The following is a 23,352-nucleotide window of genomic DNA, read 5'->3' as shown; positions in this document are numbered from 1 at the left end:
CCCACAATATAAAGCGCTATAGAAAATGGATAGTGTTATCATGAATGCATGTGGCTGACCACATTATCAGAAAGCTGACCCAAAACACACATCTGAGTGGGGGGGGAGGCTGGGAACTACATACTGCACGGGACTATCTAAGCAAGTATTTTTTTGATTGCAGTTCTTGCCTCAAAATATTGTCCAACAAGGGCACCATCATTTTTGTCCAGGCCACTTTTGAAATTTCATTTTAAAATACTGTACTGTAATAACAGAGTACAGGACTTAACTGCATGCTTTCCAATGTGGTCACTTAAAGGGGCATTCCTGTGTGGATCCTCATGTCACGAGGTGACACATGAAACCCGCGAAACAGGAAATTGTGATTGTTCCTATTTTGAGCATACTGTCAGTTTGAATTGTTCAAACTTGCTTTTGATTTCATTTGAAGTTTTCATGTTCTCCCCGTGCTTGTTTTTCTTCTAATTTTACATTTGAAATATTTTTACAAGAATGTAAATGACTCAAAAAGTAATATAAGGTGATATAATTGTTTCAAACAAAATGTCAGTTTGATTTCTAGCAGTGATAACAATTTATCGAAGCCAGAATTTATCTGAAAGTTCACAGCAGAGCATCATTGTGGTCAGGTAATACAATTACCGTAATTTCTCGTATACAATGCACACCCATGTGTAATATGCACCCCCCAAAGTTGACCCCAAAATTCCACAAAACCCTTCTACCTATGTATATTACATTTTTACAATGCATGATTTTGCGTCTACCCATATGATCAAAACATGAAGTATTATCTTTTTTTTTGTTAGTTTTTACAAATAATTATTCTGACGTTTTTACTGGCTCTTATTTTGAAATTCACAGCCCTACTTTTATTTAGTAAATTAGAAAACACACAGTTGTACTCATGTTTGATTACCCAGGCAGAATTTGCAAAATGGGTACAATTCTTTAAAGAAAACATGAAGGGCCTGGCGAAACACATTTAATTGTATTTTAATGGGATTCAAATTAAACTGGCAAGCATTTCAGAAAAGCATTATCATTAAACAAAACATAACCATAAAGAAATTAAAGAAAATTGTTGTTCATTCATCAGTCATATTAAAAAAACTAAAATAAAAATATTTCACACATTCTGCCAGGATATGTAAACTTATGAGCATAACTGTACATATATGCAGTCGTACGTACCCCCGTCATATTGGAATGAAAGTCTAGGCTACACCTTTTTTATAACCACTAGGAGGTGGCATTTTGGAATTAACGTGTTTTTTTTATAACCACTAGATGGCGGCATACATTTATAAAATGTGAGGGTTTTTTCATTTGCCCCTATACCTATGTATAATGCTCACTATGGGCTTTTGACAATGTTTTTTTGGGGGGGGCGTGTGTGCATTATACACGAGAAATGACGGTACTCCAGGCAGAAAGAGTAACTAACTTAATTTCCACAAGTACACACAAGTTAACGTTTGGGAAAACTTTGGTGAAGCACAACCTGAACACTTCTTGATTGTCTAAAGAGAGAACAAGAATCAATTTATGTGATACAAGCAGCCCAAAAAAGCAAAAGGCTAAAGCAAGCATGCAAAGGCTAAATCCCACTGGATGACAACTTCCAACAAAACCGACCAACTTGGCCGTGTTCTGTCAAATCAATTACTGTGCAGACAGAAGAACCAGAGACAAAATTTGTAAATTTGACAAACCAAAGCAAACATTAACCTACATGCGTGGTTACTGGGACGAGTATAGAATTTGGCACTGGAGAATAAGTGAAGGAAATGTGGAGGACAATGGGATGCTTTTAAACATTGGTTTGACAGAAGAAAAAAAATTCTTGAGACACAAAATGAAAAGAGTTTTAGCACATGAATAATATCAGAAAACAGTGTAGTAGTTCATGTTAAATGTGAAACCGAACATGAAGAGTACTGACAAACAAAACCAACAACATTTCCAATGTCCCACCCCAATGACCTCGAGAATATGCGGTCAGATGTTCGAGATCAGTAGGGCTAATTCCTGAAAATTACAAACAGCAGTGTTGCTGTTAATAATCCCTGATTTAGTGGTTGTTGTAACTTCGTCTTGTCGGTTATTAAACATGAATTACGATTCAGACTTATTTAAAGTCAAATGACTTGAAACTGTGCCCAACTGTCCTGTCACATTTATCTTACTAATTTATAGTTTGTTGGACAAAATTAACCCAAACGTATGAAGCCAGAAGAGATTTTTGAAAAAGAAAATTAAAAGGTAGAAGTTGGGATGAGATGAATAAGCGAAATACATGATAAAAACAAAAGTGTAAAAATATGGGCTTACTCAATTAAAAGCTCAAATTTGAATGTCTACAATATATTCTGTATATCTATATACCCCTGCTTTGCCCCTTAATACAATAAACACACTAATGTGTGATTCTTGGAAATCTAAGAATATAAGTTTATCCGTAAACATTCTGACATCAACTGTATAAAATTCATTTACAACTGGTCACAATAAGCACTCGAGCAGCAGCCATTTGAAGACGTAGTTAATTATCCATCCATCTTCTGTACCGCTTCATCCTCACAAAGGGTTGCGGGTGTGCTGGAGCCTATCCCCAGCAATCTTCGGTCCCCTGAACTGGTCACCAGCCAATCGCAGGGCACATATATACAAACAACCATTCGCAACCACATTCACACCTAAGGGCAATTTAGAATCTCCAATCAACCTACCATGCATGTTTTTGGGATGTGGGAGGGAACCGGAGTACCTGGAGAAAACCCACGCAGGCACGGGGAGAACATGCAAACTCCACGCAGGCGAGGCTGGGATTTGAAACCCGGTCCTCAGAACTGTAAGGCAGATGTGCTAACCAGTCGTCCACCGTGCCACGTAGTTAATTAGATAATAATAATCATAGTCAAGGTTGTTATTGAACCAATATGCACTAAGAGGTGTCAAAATGGCTGCTGCAACTTTCCAGATGGCAGTGTGGCATGTTCACACAAGCATTTAGGAGGGCTGAAACCATAGCAGCACAAATGACAATTTAAACAGCACAACTGAATGAGGTGAGTTTTTCCGTGCGGTGTTAGGGACCAGGGGGGCGCAAAGTTCCCGCAGTGTGAAAAAGCACCTTCTTGATGTAGGCCACGGTGGAGACATTGAGCAGTATGTTCACGTGCTCGTTCCCGGGAAGCTCTTGCAAGGTCACCGCTTGTTTCTGCCGCCCCACCCACCGCTTGCACTGGGTGGCGCTCAACAGGTTGACCGTCCCGTCGCCGTCGCCCATCACCACGGTGGGATCCTCATCGGGGAACTTGGACGTGTACTGGAAGGCTTCTGACGTGGGAATGCCGGAGCCGTACAAGCAGTGGATGGCCACGCCGGGCGGCGTGAGGTCAAAGAGCAGAGACTCCGTGTCCTCACGCATAAGCCAGCCGTCCTCGAAACCCAGGTCTAAGTAGAGTCGCTTGTAGTCCAGCACGGTATAGTTCGTTGTTGGTGTCTGGATCAAAACCTGCAGAAAAAAACAGGGAGAATTTGTTTGCAAACAACACTGAGTGAAGATGTACGGTGAAACTGGAGTGACACAAGCAGACTGCCAGAGTTCTGATGCCATCCTCAGACAGATTTCTGTTTCCTCTAAAGGGGACAACAGTGCTGTAAAAAGTCAACATTGTCTAGTGGTAAAAACATTATGCACTACACTACATCGAGAACAGCGCTGTGAAAGTATTACTTTTTTTTTTTTCATAGTTTCTCCAATTTAATTGTTAAAATCATCAAACAAATGTAAATATCACATACGAAGACAATCAAAGTATACATGAAATGCAATTTTTAAACGGTGATTTCATTAACCCGGACGCCTCCCCGGTGAGGTGTTCCGGGCACGTCCCGCCGGGAGGAGACCCAGGAGACGCTGGAGAGACTACGTCTCTCGGCTGGCCCGGGAACGCCTCGGGTTCCCCCCCCCCCCCCCCCCCCGGAAGAGCTGGATGAAGTGGCTGGGGAGAGGGAAGTCTGGGCGTCCCTGCTAAAGCTACTGCCCCCGCGACCCGACCTCGGATAAGCGGTAGAAGATGGATGGATGGATTTCATTTAAGCAAAAAAAAAAAAAAACTATTCCGAGCTTCCTGGCCTTGAGTGAAAAAGTAACAGCCCCCGAAATCCAATAACTGGTTGGCAGCAACAAATGAAATCAAGCGTTTTCTCTGACTGGCAATGAGTCTTTCACATCGCTGTGGAGATATTTTGGCCCACTCTTGCAGAATTGTTTGAATTCAGCAACAACGGAGGGTTTTCAAGCGTCAACAGCCTTTCTAAGGTCACGCAACAGCATTTCAATAGGATTCGAAACCAGACTTTGACTAGACCACTCCAAAACATTCTTTAATTTATTATTATTTTTTTAAATTCTTTTTTTAAGCCATTCAGGAGTTGACATGCTTGTGTGTTTTTGGATCGTTATCTTGCTGCAGAACCCAAGTGCAGGTCACAAACTGATGGCTGAGGATTTTCTGTTAAAGAGCAGAATTCATGATTCCATCAATCACAGCAAGTTGTCCAGGTCCTGAAGGAGCCCAGCGGCCCCAGACTACCACACTACCACCACCATGTTTGACTGTTGGTATGATGTTCTTTTTCTGAAATCCTGTGCAACATTTACGCCAGATGTAACGGGACATACACCTTCCAAAAAGTTCAACTTTTGTCTTGTGAGTTCATAGTATATTCTCCCAAAAGTCTTGGCAATCAAAAAAATCAAAACAGAGAGAAAAGCCTTTGTTCCTTTTGGTTAGTTGTGTGGATGGCATTTTTGCCCACTCTCTTGCTCATTGTTGTGTCATGTACACTGAACTTAAGTGAGGCAAGGGAGGCTGCAGTTCTTTAGATGTTGTCCCGGGTTCCTTTGAGGTATTCTTTATAGGCCGGCCACTCTTGGGAAGATTCACCACTGTTCCACGTTTTCTCCATTTGTGGATACTGGCTCTCACCATGGGTCGCTGGAATCCTAAATCTTTAGAAATGGCTTTGTCATCCTTTGCAGACTGATAAATGACGATTACTTTATTTCTCATCTCTTCTTGAATTTCTAAGGATTGTGTCATTTTGTTGCAGCTTTTGGAGATCTTTTGGCCGACTTCATTTTGTCAAACAGGTTCTATTTTAGTGGGTCCGTGATTGAACTCGTCTGCAGGTAATCAGGCTGGGGTGTTGTCAGTGGAAAAAGAACCAAAAATTGTGATGAGTCACAGATAAGTCATGATTTAACAAGGGAGCCGAAGATGTTTCACACAGGGCCAGCAGGCTTAGACTATTTTTTTTTTCCTTATAAAAAGAAAAAAAAAAAAAAAATTAATAACTGCATTTTATGTTTACTTGTGTTATCTTTGTCTGATATTATATATACTGATAAGTTTGATTACCTTAAGTGGGGAAACTGCAAAATAAATAAGAATTTTAGAAGGGGGCACTTTTTCACAGCACTGTAATTAGAGGTGCTTCAGGTTTTGTTGAATGCACAGATTAGCATTATCTTACAGTGTGAACTTGTTGGAGCCGTGGCAGTGAGGTATTTGGTTGGGTGGTGTTGCTCCACATGCTTTGAGTGAACTGCTGCATCCACGGGTTATATTAGTTTTATTGTCTTTACGAGCGCTCGCTTCTTTGCACCTCACCTGGGCTCTGCTTCAAGTATGAGCAGCCGACAAACAATAGACAATAGAAGGTGAACACTGGCGATGTATCTCAGCAGGCCACGAAATGTCGCACACTGGGCCCAGGTGACCTTCAGAGGATAGCTACAGAGGTGGGAAAACTTAAATGTGTAGTGCAAGGCTTTACAATGCATTGAATCATTGTAGCGCTACATTGCAACAAAGTGGAGAACAATGTTATTCAATGATAGATAGACAGATAGATAATTGTATTCATTCCATGAGGAAATCTTGATTGTCACACCAGCAATATCTGCAAATAATGTCACAGGATCAGATCAATGCACTGCCCACGCTCTCTAGTGAGAAGAATCTTGACAAACAACAAAACTCCACGAGCCGCCACTGGTGGGAACCGGATTGTTTTGACAATGTAGCCAAATATCCCATTTGTCGTGTAAGTGTGGTGCGTTCTTTGGCGCTTTCATGATGCATAATCGTGCACGCAAACACACCGCACACACCTTATCTTTAGGCCAGCTGTGGGCGTAGGGAAGGAGCCAAGAGGTGGACACAGCCGTACGTTGTTGAGAGCGGATCTTTAGTGGTCTGATCACCGGGATGCCGTTATTGTCCCCTGAATCACAAACAGAAAAAAAAAAAAACACATTTTAAAGAACTGGAAGTGGAGAGAGAGTAACAAAAGTAAGGGGAAATGTTGTTGTTGTGTGGATTCATCCAACACAATGGTTTACTGATCATCTGACAATGGCCATTTGTGTGATTATTCATGACAAACTAATTAGTAAAAGTATCATTTTTATTCTCATATCACTTGTCCTCATAAGGGTTGCGGGTGTGCTGAAGCCTATCCCAGCTGACTTTGGCCAAGTACACCCTTGCACTGGTAGCCAACCAATTGGAGGGCATACATAGACAAACAACATTCACAATTTAGAGTCTTCAATGAGCCCAACATGCATTTTTTTGGGGAATGTCGGAGAAAGCCGAAGAACCCTTACGAAACCCAGGCAAGTACGGGGGAGAACATGCAAACTCCACACAGGAAGGCCGGAGCTGAGACTCGAACCCTGAACCTCAGAACTAGCAGACGTGCTAAGGATATTAAAATTAAGGATTCATTAATTACCAAGTCTTATCTAGTCTGACCACTAATAATAACGAGCTTTGCAGCAATGGTTCACTCGGTTTGTGGTGTCACGGTGGTCTTGCACCGCTGAAAAGAAAAACTCATGCACATGCTCAGTTTCTTCTCTCACCGGAGGTGATCACACGCAGCGTCTTGGCCACGCCGGCCCACGGCGCTCCCAGAGCGATGAACGCTTTGACGTATTTGTCTTTCCAGGCTTGCGGCTGCTGGTTGAGGAAGTACAACGTGTACATGTTGCCCATACTGTGGGCAATCATAACAACGGGCCCGCCCGCCTTCTCTGCCATCTCCTCGATCATCCCCTGTAACGCCAGGAAGTACTCCTTGTTCTCGTCTGCGAGGGAAGCAACAAGGCATCCCATAGTCAAAATTGAGTTGCTCACGGGAGGAGCTGAAGATGTGCGTGTGCGTGTGTTCCGCCTACTCGGTGCTTTCCTCCAATCATAGGGAGCTCCTCTGACATCGTCACCTCGAGTGTAGCCCCAGTCCACCAGCGCCTGTACGATATTAAAAAAATACATACCTAAAAGAAAGACAAGAGCACAAGCTGGGTTTAGTGCCATGGAAGCACTGGTAGCGTGACTATATTTCTGAAAGCATTTGACTTCGTATTTCACTTGACAAATAAGACATCCGTCAGTTCATATACACTATACCACTCATAATTGAAGGTAGACTTTAGTGGTCCAAAAGCCAAAAACATTCATTTATTGAAGCATTAAAGCCACAATCCAGAAATTCTGTCGCTCCCTTGGCCAGAATTCAGCATTACAACAACAGAAACCGTCGCTTCGATATGACGTAGGCTTGCGTGTGATGATTCTACAACGTTCGACTCAATTTTTATTCTATTTTGAAAGACAGCTAGCGGGGAAAAAAGAAGAGGCGATCGTTGGAAATTCGCTACCATTGCTGCGTTTCGTGCGTAATTGCTCGGACGTTGCTGAAATGGACTTTATTTTACGTAAGGCACCTCGTTGGGCAGCTAAGAAGTCCTCGGGAAGATGTATGGGTTTTGGTCACAGCAGACGGATGTCGTCATCGTGTATCACCGAAGACCTCTGCATACATTTCCGCCTTGTTTCACATAAATGAATCGCTTTGAAAGCTTTGCTTCTGTGTGGGGGGCCCCAGCACAGAGGCTGTGTGTGCTCATGTGACTGCCTGGCTCCATTTGATTGGCCAAATGGACTCAAATGTCACTAGTAACGTCGGGGGGGGGAAAAAAGAGTCGTGACACTGGTTTCTCTGACAAACCAATATAGATCGTGAAAGCAATTAATTATATTCTTGTGCACAAGAAATACACTAACCGGCAATTAGTGAGCTCAATGTAGCTCAACATAAAGGAGTAAAAGTAACGTTTCTTCTTCCCAAAAACACTCAAATACTTTATCAGTAAAGTTACTTGAGTAAAAGTAATGGAGTAAATGTAGCTTGCTACTACCCATCTCTGCTTGCAAGTCATTCACCACAGTGAAAATGACAAGGAGAAGCGTTTGCAAGAGAAAAACTAAATAGTTAGCATACAGTGGCTTCTTCTATTTGTTATTCTACTACCACTCTTTCTTCGTCTTTGAATTTCTGGCAGTCCGCATGTGGCGCAGTGTTGCCTCTCACAGTTCAGTCTTGGTACTATGACAGACATCTGGTGTGCGGGAGGATTGTGGGTGTCGATATTGTTATCTGTGGTGGTCATCTCGTGTACACCAGCACTAAAAGTAGCAAAAGCACGCGTGCAGATTTTTCCTCGTCATGTGTGGGGTTGCTCGTGTTTGAAAAGCTGTTAAATTTGTGCACGTGGGTACATTCACGCTAATTCATGGTAATATTAATAACTAAAACGGATTGATTGAGAATCGACATACAGGGGATGTATGATGATTGCAATTATGATTGTTTAAGGCTCGAAGCGGGACTTTCATCCTTCCACACTCACCCACACTACGTTTACTGGGGTCCAGATACTCCACTGAGTACGTCTGGCCAAATCCCGGGACGCTGATGTTCACCCCTGGTGGCGACGAGGTGGTGTGTGTGGTCCTGTTGTAGATCAGCCTGCAGACACACACACACACACATTCACACACAGTCATTAGGAAAGCATGACTTGGGTGTTCGTTCCGCTTCTGCGATGCGAGACACGCAAATACACCAGCAAACAGGTTCACCCACTGCAGTTTCGTCACCATGTGTGACAACATCTTCCCTTTTCTGCGCTTTATTACTTTTCAGATGATTTACGACATGATGCTTTCCTGTTAGTATTATTACATACTTGATGGTACCGCCTCTTGACTGCTGACCAGAAGTAGCTTTTTCCAAACCAAAACGCCAGTGAAATAAATAAAGTATGGATTATAATAGTGCTTAATAGATCATAGAAAGCGCATCACTTTTACTTTCTGCAGAGCTCGGCAAGGCTCTGTCTGATTGTACGCATTCATCCTAAAGCAAAATGTAATAAAACATCTTGTGGTCTTATAATTCCACGTTGACAGATCGGAAAATACTCATTAAGTACATATACATCATCAGATAGCGGCAATATTTCATGCCGGTGTACTGATACTCGAACTGGAAGAGATAACAAGACAATATTGTCTCACTGCTACAATGTAATATTACTGCGATGAGGGTATAAGCCGTCTTTCAGGTTTGTTGCGTTTGCCCGCCTCCTCGTGACTTCCCCAATTAGCTCTTTGTATCCACACTCGTCTTGTGTGTTTCGTCAGTCTTGGTATTTCATATCTGCGTTTGTTTTCGTCCGTCCTTTGGGCGGTTGTCGTCGGTTGTGGTGAGCCCGTCCCCCTGTGTTTTTGTCATCCTAGCCCCCTGTGTGTTTTTCCTTTCTATGAATAAACATTTAGAGTTTTGTGCAGCTCTGCTTTGCCTGCTTGCTTGCTTTTCTGCCCTTTGGGCCATCTGCTTTCACCTCTGCCTCCACCTGCACCGAACCTTGGACACATTCAGTGCTAATGATTTACAACGGCAAAAAGCCCAACTGTTTTGGAATGCAAGACACACAAGCCCGATTGACCTAACGAGAGTTCCGAATGACCTGAACATGACAGTTGTTAAGCCTAGGACATTTTTGCTTTGTGAGCCTGACAAACGCTTACATTTACATAATGCTAGTCCGGGAAACATGCAAAAAAAACTTGTGTTTCTGTGTATAAAAATAATTCCCGAAAACATTTGCTCTGAACAATGTACAGTATCAGTCAAAAGATTAAATGCACACATTTTATTTAATTTTCTTTGTGATATTGAGAAAGTGTGTCCAAACCTTTTGACAGGACATATGCACCATCCACCACAATTTGACAACCTTTGTAATCTAATTAGATACAATATAAGAGCTGTATGGGAAAATAATAATAATAATAATGCTTTTACAAGAATAATAATGCTCACCTTTGATTGAGACGGTTGAGAGTCAGAGGGGGGAACAAAGTGCATTTTTGTCGTTGTAATTCACAGTGGTGTCAAACTGCACTGTGTCATACAATATTTCCAATATTTGACCACGATGTAGCTAAATGAGCAACTCTTAGTACGATTCTGAACTGCAACCACAGAAAAAGACTACCTCTTTGACGGTGTCAATCAAAACAACATTATCTTTGTAAAAGCAGAATATTTGTTGCAGCCCTTGTATTGGATATACAGTCTTCCCTCACCACTTCGCGCTTCATGTTTTGCGACTTCATTGCTTCGTGGGTTTTTCCAAAATATTCATCAAAAAAAAAAAAATAATAATAATAATAAATAAATAAATTCATCAAAAAATAAAAATGAAACAAATACAGCTATATCAGCAGCCATATTGCGGCAAGACGCGTTGTTTCATGTTGATGCGCACGAGAGAAGGTTTCCCTGCATGCCAAACGAAGAGATGAGTTGACTCAGAGGCTTTGTACATGCCTGTACTGTACCGTACGTACTACGGGCACTCAAACAAGGCGCGCGATTGGTTCCCGAGGCGACATCGACCAATGAGAGCACGAGTGGATTTATCCCGTGAGCTGATTGGCTGCGCATCATCGCAGCCTCACCCGGCATCGTCCCTTGTTGTGTCTCGCCAGTCTCGTCCACGCTGTCGACTGTCTCGCACACTGTATCTTAGTGTTGTGTTCGTGATAACTTTTTAAGATTAGTTAAGCCCTTACAATGCCACCTAAGCTCTGGGCCCCTGCGAAAGCTTCGTCCGGGGCGCCCGAGAGGAAGAAGATTATGATCGCCATCAGCGAAAAAGTGAAACTTTTAGATATGATCAAAGAGGGCAGAAGTTATGCATCTGTGGCACGCCATTATGGCGTGAATGGATCTACATGAACGAATCGAACCGCGAAAAACGAGGGATCACTGTATATTCCACGGCCATAATGTTGTGGCAAGTCGGTCTATATACATATAATCTTAGTTTACTGTTTTAAAAACTGGTTAATTCTGCTAAATGTTCTGAACAGGCAATTTAAAAAATGTGGGATTTTTGCCATTCCCTAAGAGGGCTGATTTAACAGTTTTCTTGTTTTTGTGGACCCATTCCCAAGTGTTATGGATTACTTCAAGCTTTGTTTACACCACCTTTCATTGGGAAAAGTGACCTTTGGAAGGATGCATACAGTGGAGACGGCTAATGGTTGAAAGAGTGTCAACAAGGCCGGCACGGGGCACTTACAGACCATTCACACTCACATTTACATCAATTTAGAGTCTTCAACACAACTTCATCTTATGATCCTAAAGTGAAGAATAAAGGGATGCATTTAGGCAGGGTTTTACAGTTCCAAACGGTACCGTGTTGAGCTGAACTGACCGACAGTATATGTCTTGGCGGAATTGTGGCTATTTAAAATGCCATCAGTCATAATCAAAAGGTGGCATCGACCTCAAGGCCAACAGATTTGAATGTGTTGGAACTCCATCGGCGACCGCCTCCCTCCTTTTTTTAACTTCACTCGAGCGGCAGCTTATCTGAAGCTCGTTTTTTTTTTTTTTTTTTTATTCAAATTGACCAAGCGTCAGCTTGCACCTCAAACAACTAAGTAGGGGTGATTGTAAGTCAAGGTACCACTGTACGATGACCTAATTTGTGGCGAATACAAACCCCAAAAATTCGGACGGTATGGACAGGTGTCATACCTTATGTTGTCCATCCAGCAGTCGATGGCAACAGGCACTAGCTGCTCCAAGTTGAGCCATAAAGTGAAGAAAGTGTCCGTCTTCTTGTAACAAATGTAATGAACCACACTGGGTTTATCCAGCTTTGCTTCCAGCTGGTTTCCCAGGTCCCCCGGAACTGCAATCGCCAGAAACACACATACAGTACAGTGTATATATTTAGAGATTCGTATCACGGTTATTGACCAAATGATCAAGGTTATCAATATAATGTTAGAAAGGGGGCGGGGGAGGGAGAAAGAAAGCACTGCGATAAGTTTTATTTTGAATGAACTTTTGACCATTGATGGCATTGAGTCCACGTGGCCATTTTGACAAAACATTGATCGTAGTTTTACAACTGTTAGTGAAAGGTTAGTGTTACGGACTGCCACACATCTTTATCATCAAGGGGGGGGGGCATACAAATATTCCAACACAAATCCAGACACACATTAAGATAGGTCCTACACGGCTTATGGCTCCAGCTATGTGCTTGTCACACAAACTGTTATCCGGTCCTCATTTGAACAGAACAAGTAGGCACAAGATAAGGTTTCCACAAACTCAACCACATTTGGTCAAGTGGGTAAACGGGTGGGGGGGGGTGGGGGGGGGGGGTGCAATGAGAACAGAATGATAATGGAAACTGGATGACGTCAACCTACAACAGTCTGAGTGAAAAGAACCACATGATGTCTTGTGCAGATAAACGATGGGATTGGCTCAGGGAATGTGTTTAACCCCATAACAGCAGTCTTATGATGGGATTGTAAACAAGCGTCTCTAGATGTCGAGAAGGTCATAGTTTCCCATTCAGGGGCTTGGTTTCATTGACTTCGCAACTGTATACAATGTCGGCACATGTCTAAAGGGATCGATCCATCGAAGTGCTGAAGTTCGAAGTTTCGGTGACGGGCGTTTAAAGTTAGTCGGACCGCCGGGCCAAATAGTCACTTGAGCTTTTATTTGAGTTACTAACCTAAATCGAAGAGATTTGCTTGTGTTCGTGGAATTCCCAAAATGTTGACAGTTTATGAAAAGAAAAGAAATGTCTCCCTTGCCGTCGTTCGCTCAACTGTTGCCAATTAGGATCGACGCCAAAAGCGAAGCATGGAAAGAGAACACTACGGGGCGCTACGGTCAACACTTACCGAGGACCACCGGAGGTCCCGGGGACTGGCACGGCTCGCCGCCGCCACATTTCCCCACAGGATCGCCGGAGCTCCTTCCACAAAACAGCCACAAAAACAAAGCGACTCCGACAAGCGAGAAGGCGGCTAACCGCTGCTTAAGCCCCCCCATGGCTCCCGATGTCTCATAGCCGAAAAAACATTGCGCTTGTGTCGCTAAGATGCTATCGGACGAGTAACTTCTCCCTGTCTCGTTTATGGAACCTTGAAATGTTGACGTTGTTTGCGTGAAACCGCAAGTGACGGTCACGAGGATCAACAACAGAACGCAGAGCAATCCAACCCGGTAAGGCAACTTCAGTCAAGGTGGGAGTAATCGAGCTCAGATACGTCGAACGAAAAAAACGCCGCCTTCCGTTCGGTCGCAGTAACACACACGCGCACGATAATGACGACAACTGGGTTTACTGTGGATGGATGTATTGGTGCAGGGCAATAACATTGGATGCCTCTTGTTACCTTCGGTCAGTTTTACAACAAAATCTATTATTACAAGCAAATCAAAAATCCACCATAACCACTAAAAAGCTAGGCAACACAACATCTTTATGAACTACAAAATTATCATCTTGAAAAAAAAAGAATCTCTCCTTCAAAGTACATAGTTTACAAATAGGGATCATGTTTATAAACTTGGGGTCAGGCTTACACAACTTATTTGCTGCATGTGCTTTTTAATCCAATTCAAAATGCTGTTGTTTGCTATATCTGCCCAGACCTTACATCAACTTCGTTGGGTAGCTCCGATTTCCCCTCTAATATTTGCTGTATTTGATTGAGCACTTTTTCATTGAATACAATATCAAGGTGTGGCAGCCCCCTGTATTCTGTAACATGCACAGGCTTCTCCTGCTGGCCCGACCAGTTTTTGCAGAGACTCGTGCTTCGGCTGCCCACGGTGTCATCCCCGTCGTCGTAAACATAGTCGACAGGGTCTGCGTTGGGATACCCGTCGTCGTAAATATTGGTCACTGGAGTAGGTAGCCCGACGCCGTACATACACCACACCTCAACACCGGGCGGGTGCAGATCAGCAGTGAGGTTCTTCGTGTCTTCCCACATGTACCTGAAACCAACCACTTTCATCAGTCCTCATGTGGTACGTTCTAATTTTTTCTCCAATTGTACGGAAGGGTGCTTGACATATTTGGCTTGCTATTATGATTTGTTTTTTTTCTGTAAAATTGGGATGTGACCACGAGTTAAAGCACATCTCCCATTTAATGTTACTGGCCAGATTCTGAACAGATCAAATATCCATCCATCCATTTTCTACCGCTTATCCAAGGTCGGGTCGCAGGGGCAGTAGCAGACTTCCCTCTCCCCAGCCACTTCATCCAGCTCTTCCGGGGGGATCCCGAGGCGTTCCCAGGCCAGCCGAAGGGCGTAGTCTCTCCAGCGTGTCCTGGGTCGTCCCCGGGGTCTCCTCCCGGTGGGACGTGCCCGGAACACCTCACCGGGGAGGCACCCGAATCAGATGCCCCAGCCACCTCATCTGGCTCCTCTCGATGTGAAGGAGCAGGGCTCTACTCTGAGATCCTCCCGGATGACCGAGCTTCTCACCCTATCTCTAAGGGAGAGCCCAGACACCCTGCGGATGAAACTCCTTTCGGCCGCTTGTATCCTGGATCTTGTTCTTTCGGTCACGACCCACAGCTCGTGACCATAGGTGAGGGTAGGAACGGAGATTGACCGGTAAATCGAGAGCTTCGCCTTTCGGCTTAGCTCCTTCTTTACCACAACGGACCGATACAAAGTCCGCATCACTGCAGACGCTGCACCGATCCGCCTGTCAATCTCCCGTTCCATTCTTCCCCCACTCGTGAACAAGACCCCAAGATACTTGAACCCCTCCACTTGGGGCAGGATCTCATCCCCGACCTGGAGAGGGCACGCTACCCTTTTCCGACTGAGGACCATGGTCTCAGATTTGGAGGTGCTGATTCTCATCCCAGCCGCTTCACACTCGGCTGCGAACTGCTCCAGTGAGAGTTGGAGGTCACGGCTTGATGAAGCCAACAGAACCACATCATCTGCAAAAAGCAGAGATGCAATACTGAGGCCACCAAACCAGACCCCCTCTACGCCTCGGCTGTGCTTAGAAATTCTGTCCATAAAAGTTATGAACAGAATCGGTGACAAAGGGCAGCTTTGGCGGAGTCCAACCCTCACCGGAAACGAGTCCGACTTACTGCCGGATATGCGGACCAAACTCTGACTCCGGTCGTACAGGAACCGAACAGCCCGGGGGTTCGGGGGGGTTCATCAGGGGGTTCGGTACCCCATACTCCCGAAGCACCCCCCACAGGACCCCCCGAGGGACACGGTTGAACGCCTTCTCCAAGTCCACAAAACACATGTAGACTGGTCGGGCGAACTCCCATGCACCCTCGAGGACCCTGCCAAGGGTGGAGAGCTGGTCCACTGTTCCACGGCCAGGACGAAAACCACACTGCTCCTCCTGAATCTGAGATTCAACTTCCCGACGGACCCTCCTCTCCAGCACCCCTGAATAGACCTTACTAGGGAGGCTGAGGAGTGTGATCCCCCTGTAGTTGGAACACACCCTCCGGACCACCACCCCAGTCTGCCAATCCAGAGGCACTGTCCCCGATGTCCACGCGATGTTGCAAAGGCGTGTCAACCAGGACAGCCCTACAACATCCAGAGCCTTGAGGAACTCCGGGCGAATCTCATCCACCCCCGGGGCCCTGCCACCGAGGAGCTTTTTAACCACCTCGGTGACCTCAACCCCAGAGATAGGAGAGCCTGCCTCAGAGAACCCAGAATCTGCTCCCTCATGGGAAGGCGTGTCGGTGGAATCGAGGAGGTCTTCGAAGTATTCTCCCCACCGGCTCACAATGTCCCGAGTCGAGGTCAGCAGCGCCCCATCCCCACTATACACAGTGTTGATGGTGCACTGTTTCCCCTTCCTGAGACGCCGGATGGTGGACCAGAATTTCCTCGAAGACGTCCGGTTCGGGGATTGCCGCCACGACAGGCACCGACCACCTTACGGCCACAACTGTGGTCGGCCGCCTCAGCAATGGAGGCGCGGAACATGGTCCACTCGGACTCGATGTCCCCCGCCTGTGGGAGTTGAAACTCCTTCTGACAGGGGATTCCGCCAGACGTTCCCAGCAAACCCTCACAATACGTTTGGGCCTGCCACGTCGGACCGGCATCTTCCCCCGACATCGGAACCAACTCACCACCAGGTGGTGATCAGTTGACAGCTCCGCCCCTCTCTTTACCCGAGTGTCCAAGACATGCGGCCACAAGTCTGATGACACGATCACAAAGTCGATCATCGAACTGCGACCTAGGGTGTCCTGGTGCCAAGTGCACGTGTGGACACCCTTATGCTTGAACATGGTGTTCGTTATGGACAATCTGTGACAAGCACAAAAGTCCAATAACAGAACACCGCTCGGGTTCTGATAGGGGGGGGCCGTTCCTCGCAATCACACCCTTCCAGGTCTCACTGTCATTGCCCACGTGAGCATTGAAGTCCCACAGCAGAACGATGGAGTCCCGAGCGGGAGCGCTCTCCAGCACCCCCTCCAAGGACTCCAAAAACGGTGGGTACTCTGAACTGCTGTTCGGTGCATAGGCACAAACAACAGTCAGGACCCGTCTCCCCACCCGAAGGCGGAGGGAGGATACCCTCTCGTCCACCGGGGTGAACCCCAACGTACGGGCGCCGAGCCGGGGAGCAATAAGTATACCCACACCTGCTCGCCGCCTCTCACCCTGGGCAACTCCAGAGTGGAAGAGAGTCCAACCCCTCTCGAGTGGACTGGTACCAGAGCCCAAGCTGTGCGTGGAGGCGAGTCCGACTATATCTCGTCGGAACTTCTCGACCTAACACGCCAGCTCGGGCTCCTTCCCTGCCAGAGAGGTGACATTCCACGTCCCTAGAGCCAGCTTCTGTAGCTGGGGATTGGATCGCCAAGGTCCACCCCCCAGCTCGCACTGCACCCGACCCCTATGGCCCCTCCCACAGGTGGTGAGCCCATGGGAAGGGGGACCCATGTTACCCTTTCGGGCTGTGCCTGGCCGGGCCCCATGGGTGCAGGCCCGGCCACCAGGCGCTCGCCTTCGAGCCCCACCTCCGGGCCTGGCTCCAGAGGGGGGCCCCGGTGACCCGCGTCCGGGTAAGGAAAACCTGAATCCATTTATTGTACTCGTCATAGGGGTTTTTGGAGCCGTGCTTTGTCTGGTCCCTCACCTATGACCTGTTTGCCATTGGTGACCCTGCCAGGGGCATAATGCCCCAGACAATTTAGCTCCTAGGATCATTGGGACACACAAACCCCCCCACCACGATAAGGTGACGGCTCAAGGAGGGTACAGATCAAATACTGGATAATAATTGTTACGCCGTAATTGTTACTTTGGAGTCATCAGTCAGGGATGACCAAATAAAAACGAGGCAATCCAAATGCATACATCAACTCAATCTGGGTCTGCAGAACATCTGAAATTGAGCAGCAAAACGTATCCTGTAAGTACAGTATGAATTTACCATCCATCCTCAAAATTTATGTCTTTGAAGAAGCGCTGGTAGTCCTGTCTGGTGTAGTTGAACTTTGGTGTAGATAAGAAGATGTGCTCCTTTGGCCACGCCTTCTCTGTTGGCAGCATCCAGGGATTTGTTGTCGCCTTCCTTTGCTCCTCCCGGATCTTGATGTTGGAAATCATTGGGATGCCGTCATTTTCCCCTAAAAAAAAATCAAAAAAGGCTAAATCCTGTCGTCTCTTATACAGTATCTGTATTTCACTAGCGTATGCTAGTGATTTCCAACCACTGTACTGTGGCACATTAGTGTTCTGTGAGAGATCATCTTATGTTTCATGGAAAATTATTCAATTTCACTTGAATGGTCCGAAAATCATTTATTTACCACAATGTATCTTTGTTCCTCTATCTGTGCCAGTGACACCAAGTGACAGGAAGAACAATTCAAGGCTCCTCCACCAGATGGCGGAAGGCACTTAATTACACCTATGTCCACTTTTTGTGAATTTTTTTTTTTCTGTGGTGTGCATGCAGAGACGTTTTGCTCATGCAAAGTATGTGCCTCGGCTCACTAAATGGTTGGAAATACATGTCATGCCATGCCATCCAGTACCTGATGCTATGACTCTCAGTACTTTAACAGCGCCCCCCCATGGAGCCGCCAGGGAAATGAAGCCCCGAATGTACTTGTCCTTCCAGGCCTGAGGCTGATGGTTGAGGAAGTAGAGGACGTAGTGGCAGCCCATGCTGTGCCCCAGCAAGTAAACAGGCTCCTGGTACTGCTCGTACATCTGTTCAACCAACTCCTGCAACTTTATGAGATACTCTGCATTCTCATCTGTCGGAGGGCAAGGAAAGGACATCAACATTCATGCATTCATCTGTCATCATCATTGTCGTAGGAACTCCTGTCATCTACAGAAAAAGATTAACCACGGGAGAACTGAGAGATTCACACATTTCAAATAATGTGGATTATGTTACAGGTCTGATCATTTGCTTAAAACCATTACAAGCTGTTCAGGTCAAAATTTTGACATGTGACAGCAATAAAATAAAATGAAAAAAAATCATGGTGAAATTCAAATTTTTCCTGAAAGGGACCCAAAACACACAAAAATCCAAATATTTAAAAATTTTATTATTTCGTACAGACACTACAAGGTTTGTGATTTACTAGTGTGTGTGTTAAATCAAGGAAAGGGGTAGAAACCGTGGGAACCTTAAAACTGTGAAACTGTACATGCCATAAATGTTTTGTTTTTTTTAATGGGACAGTGGTAACAGTGTTTGAGAGGGCGCTTAAAACAGACCTGCAAACTGTCTGTGTTCCCACCACATTTGCACAGGTACCTGCAGAATCATGCAACAGTTGGTCTTTGATGGGTGATAGGGGAATTTTGAAACTGCAAGAGTCCCAGTCAGGTTTAATTTTGCTACGCTCATAAGTTTACATACCCTGACAGAATTTGTGAAATATACATATATATATATATATATATATATATAATAAAAAACTTCATTCTCTAAAACCCTCCCTTCATTCTCAGTACCACTTATCGTATTCAGAGCCTATCCCAGCCGACTTCGGGTGAAAGGCGGACTACACCCTGAACTGGTCGCCAGTCAGTCGTAGGGCACATATAGACAGGGAAAACCACTCTCACTCCCATTCACACCGCCACTGAGTGGGAACTGAGCACACACTGCCTGCACCGAAGTCAGGCAAATGCACCACTACACCATCAGTGACTTGAAAACCCTCCAGCATTACTGAATTAAAACAATTCTGGAAGGAAGAGAAGAGATGTGAAAGACTCATTGGCAGTCATAAAAAAAAAAAACACACAAAAAAACAACAACCTTGATTTCAGTAGGTGCTGCCTGTGGGTGGGCCAACCACTTATTAGGTTTAGGGGACACTACTTTGTCACACAGGGCTAGGTAAGTTTGAATGTTGTTTTGTCTTCAATAAATAAAATCACCATAAAAACTGCATTTTTATATTTACTTGTGTTATCTTTTTCTGATTAACATATGTTTGATGATCTTGAATATTAAAGGAGGGAACCCGTGCAAAAAAATTTGAATTTGAAAACGGGGCCAATATTTTTTTCACAGCACTGCATACACAATGTAGTGTAGTGTAGTGTAGTGTATAATGTTTTCACCACTTACTAGGAGTTAACCTCCAATCATACGGTGCCCCTCGGACAGTCTCGTTTCGGGTGTAGCCAATATTGACTAAATGCTGCACCATAGTGTAAAAATAACCTGCGAAGAAAGCAAACCGAGTTACTGCAATAACTTTCAATTCATTCAAATACACCTGAATCATATTGTTTTATTTCAAGGTAATGCACACAATGCTCAAATTTCTTTTTCAGCCCATGCAGGTTAACAGAATGTAACCCTTAACCTCAACAGATTATATTGCCGTCTTTATGAAATTATATGTTTTCCCTCTTTAATCAATACAAATATCCACAATTTGACCAAAATAGATTTATTCATCTCACCGGCCAATTTGTTATTGTCAAGAAACTCAATGGGATAGGTTTGTCCAAACCCTGGCACCCGCACTTGCACACCTGGCGAGTTGAATGACCGTCTTGATGTCCTGTTGTAAACAAGTCTAAACAAAGATATTTGTGTCAGACTATTTAAAAACATACCCTAATAGGACATAATATAAGAAAATGTCAAAAGTGTTGTCCGATGTAACAGTGAGGGTTAAAACGTGGGGGCAGTGTCGGCCCAAAGAACAAATATAATATAATATATAAATATTTTCCCCTTTTATGGCACCGATCACCTGACTTGCGTCAGAGACTGAGCAACGATATTTCCCATGTCTGGGAGCAGTAGGTGAAACACATTAATTTGTGTTACCTAATGTTATCGATCCAGCAGTCCACACCAATAGGCATGAACATGTTGAGGTCAATCCACAAGGGGAACCAGTGATCTGTTTTCTTGTAGCACATCCAGTGGACCAGCTGTGGCTTGTTTATCTTAGCTTCCAGACGGTTCCCCAAGTTTCCTGGAACTGCATTAACAAGTGACAGATGAGCATTGAAAGCACCCAAAAGTGAATAACAAGCCCCTTTAAGGCCATAATATATTTGTTTAGTTGAGAGTGGAACAGAAAATCTACAGGATATACAGTAAATGCAACATTACATGGTAGCATAATGTTTAAATGGAATTCCATCAGTTGAATATTAACATAACATAGTACATAGTCATCTAATCATTCAAAATATACATATCTATTAACTACTGTCATTATTTTTGCGAAAGCCCATAATTTCACAGGTAAATGAACAACCTGGTCACATTCATAGAGACGGTGAGCAGGTTTGTTTTACTAAATAAACAGCCTTGTGGGCCCCAAGCTCACAACTCTTACCTCTGCCACAATACCACCCACATGAAATTCAAAATGTTCCACTTAATCTAATCTGAACAGTTTACAGCGGAACCTCCAAAGTGGAACACCGTGAAACTAATACTATTTGAAGTTCAACCAAAATGTTTAGGAATAATTAAAAACATAATTAAAATCCACAAACTCATAGACTTGCTTCATGACTATCTAAAGTGCCGTGTAGCTTTCTTTCAGAGGCAAACATGCATCTTATTAATGTATTAGTTCCAGCAATACCTACAAAAATAAAAGGTGTCTTAATGCATGCATGTTTTTGGAATATGGAAAAAAGCCAGAGTACCTGGAGAAAACCTACACAAGCATGAGGATAGCACAGACTCATTAACAATCAATGAATTGATTCATAAATTGTAATACCCATGTCTACCCGTTCCAGGCTTCAAGCTGTAATTGACTGCAAAAGACTTGCAACCAAGTATTAAAAAGTTCGATTTTATGATTGTTAATTTGTCCCATTACCTTTGGCCCCTTCAAAAGTGGAATGCACATATACAGGTACAAACTGTTGTAGTTCATACACCGTTCACTTGGTTTGGATGTATTGCAATCGAATCCTAATAGTGTTGCAGTTAATTTCATTGCATTCCTGGCTGACATCCTGTTTCCTGCCAGCTTTCTGTCCAGTGGTATTACAATGAACCCCGGCCATTCGCAGAGGATAGGCACCAAGCCCTTCCTCGAATGACAAAAAAAATCACATGTAATTGACGCTGCCCTAAAAAGTTTTATACTGTTATTGCCTATAGATGCCACAAGATGGTGGCAAAGCACTATTTTACTCGAAATTAAACTCCTCAACACACTTCAACATAGTACCTTCATTTTAAGATGCCATAAAATGGCAGCAAAGCACCATTTTTGTCCAAATTAAACTCCTCAACTCACTTCAACATAGCTCTTTGACATTAAGCTACGACAAGATGGTGGTAAGGCAGTATTTTTGTCAAAATGAAACTCCACAACTCACTTCAACATAGTCCCTTGACACCAAGATGCCACAAGGTGACTATTTCTGTCGAGATGTACCTCTTCAACTGAGATCTTGATTGATTGATTGATTGAATGGGGACTAATCGGGGGAAAAAACAGGGACAGCAAGGTAAACTTACCAATGATGAGCGGAGGTGTGATGCCGCTATGGTTTTGAGCGTTGGAATTGGGAGGGAAGACAACATTGAGGATCCAGAAACATGAGGTGTGATGAAGCCACAGCAGAAATGCAAGTGTCAGCAAAGGCCAGCCTCGTCCTGAGGAGCCCATCGTTCTTTTAGTGTGCTTTCCGCCTGCTGCAGTGTTGGCCGCTGTCTCCTCTCGGGCTTGGCAACAGCAACAACAACAACAACAAGAAGAAGAAAGAAAGAAAACAACGACAGAAATAAAAAGTTAAACGGAGACGTTGTATCCGGGTCTCCTACGTGAATCAAATGAAACTTGGTTAGTAGTCTTTGCCTGTTCTAAACGTCCCCTTTAAGGGCTGGATGATGAATTAAACTGTGGCTTCAACCAGCCCACACACACAAACACTCGAAGGGCAAATAAACGTGTGGTGTCTTCAGTGCCCTATTGATTTTCACCCATTTATTTACGCGACAGATTCTTGACTGTGTGGGTTGTGACGAGATTATTACGTTCGTCATTGTACCGCAGTTTATACGACTCGACTTTATAATTTAGGCGCGGGGTGTGACTTACAGGAGTTCAACCGCGTGGCTACCGGTCCCCTTGGTAGAATGAGTCCAAATGACAGTACATTGGCCTGGATGAACCAATGACTTTCCGGTCAACTGCTGTTGCCTTCAGGGTAATTCCCCAATTTCGGGTTTCATTCGCGTTTATGCGGGGACGTGACATAACAAAGAAAAAATATTCAGTAGGGTATTTTCATGGATCATTTTCACGGGTCATGTAACGCGTGTGTAATTCTCAATAATTTACGCACTTTGCTAATATTTTACTTTACAATTTAAGAATATGGCGTTGCGTGATCACCCACTGTCTCTCAGTTACTCAAACAAACTTTAAACACACATTTTTACTGCTTTATCCTTTTAAATAATGTAACAGAGCCCATTTGCTACACTGCATTTATTTTCACAAACGCGCGTCCGTACACCTCAGGGTTACTACTGCGAGTTAATCAGAGATTAAGATTAAGATTCAAATTAATTTTACTGGTTGCATTC

General features: G+C 44.3%; 2 protein-coding genes across 2 annotated transcripts; both read right to left on the bottom strand.

Moving 5' to 3' along the window:
* Nucleotides 1-514: 514 nt before the first annotated feature.
* pla2g15 (phospholipase A2, group XV) lies at nt 515-13,522 on the bottom strand. The gene is made up of 7 exons (XM_061677523.1): nt 13,158-13,522; nt 11,986-12,142; nt 8,777-8,895; nt 7,262-7,360; nt 6,947-7,171; nt 6,191-6,303; nt 515-3,523 (listed from the first exon to the last, which is right to left on the bottom strand). The coding sequence occupies exons 1-7, from the start codon at nt 13,306-13,308 to the stop codon at nt 3,095-3,097; spliced, it is 1,293 nt and encodes a 430-aa protein (XP_061533507.1). The 5' UTR covers nt 13,309-13,522; the 3' UTR covers nt 515-3,094.
* Nucleotides 13,523-13,599: 77 nt separating this feature from the next.
* Nucleotides 13,600-22,940, bottom strand: lcat (lecithin-cholesterol acyltransferase). Its single transcript, XM_061677522.1, has 8 exons — nt 22,862-22,940; nt 22,279-22,485; nt 20,611-20,767; nt 20,238-20,353; nt 19,897-19,992; nt 18,332-18,556; nt 17,725-17,920; nt 13,600-14,262 (listed from the first exon to the last, which is right to left on the bottom strand). The coding sequence occupies exons 2-8, from the start codon at nt 22,427-22,429 to the stop codon at nt 13,899-13,901; spliced, it is 1,305 nt and encodes a 434-aa protein (XP_061533506.1). The 5' UTR covers nt 22,430-22,485; nt 22,862-22,940; the 3' UTR covers nt 13,600-13,898.
* Between the last annotated feature and the right edge of the window lie 412 nt (nt 22,941-23,352).

This window comes from Phycodurus eques, chromosome 5 (assembly GCF_024500275.1).
Source record: "Phycodurus eques isolate BA_2022a chromosome 5, UOR_Pequ_1.1, whole genome shotgun sequence".
NCBI classification, from domain to species: Eukaryota; Metazoa; Chordata; class Actinopteri; order Syngnathiformes; family Syngnathidae; genus Phycodurus; species Phycodurus eques.
Note: the sequence above shows the minus strand (reverse complement) of the source record. Positions and strands in the feature narration are given on the sequence as shown.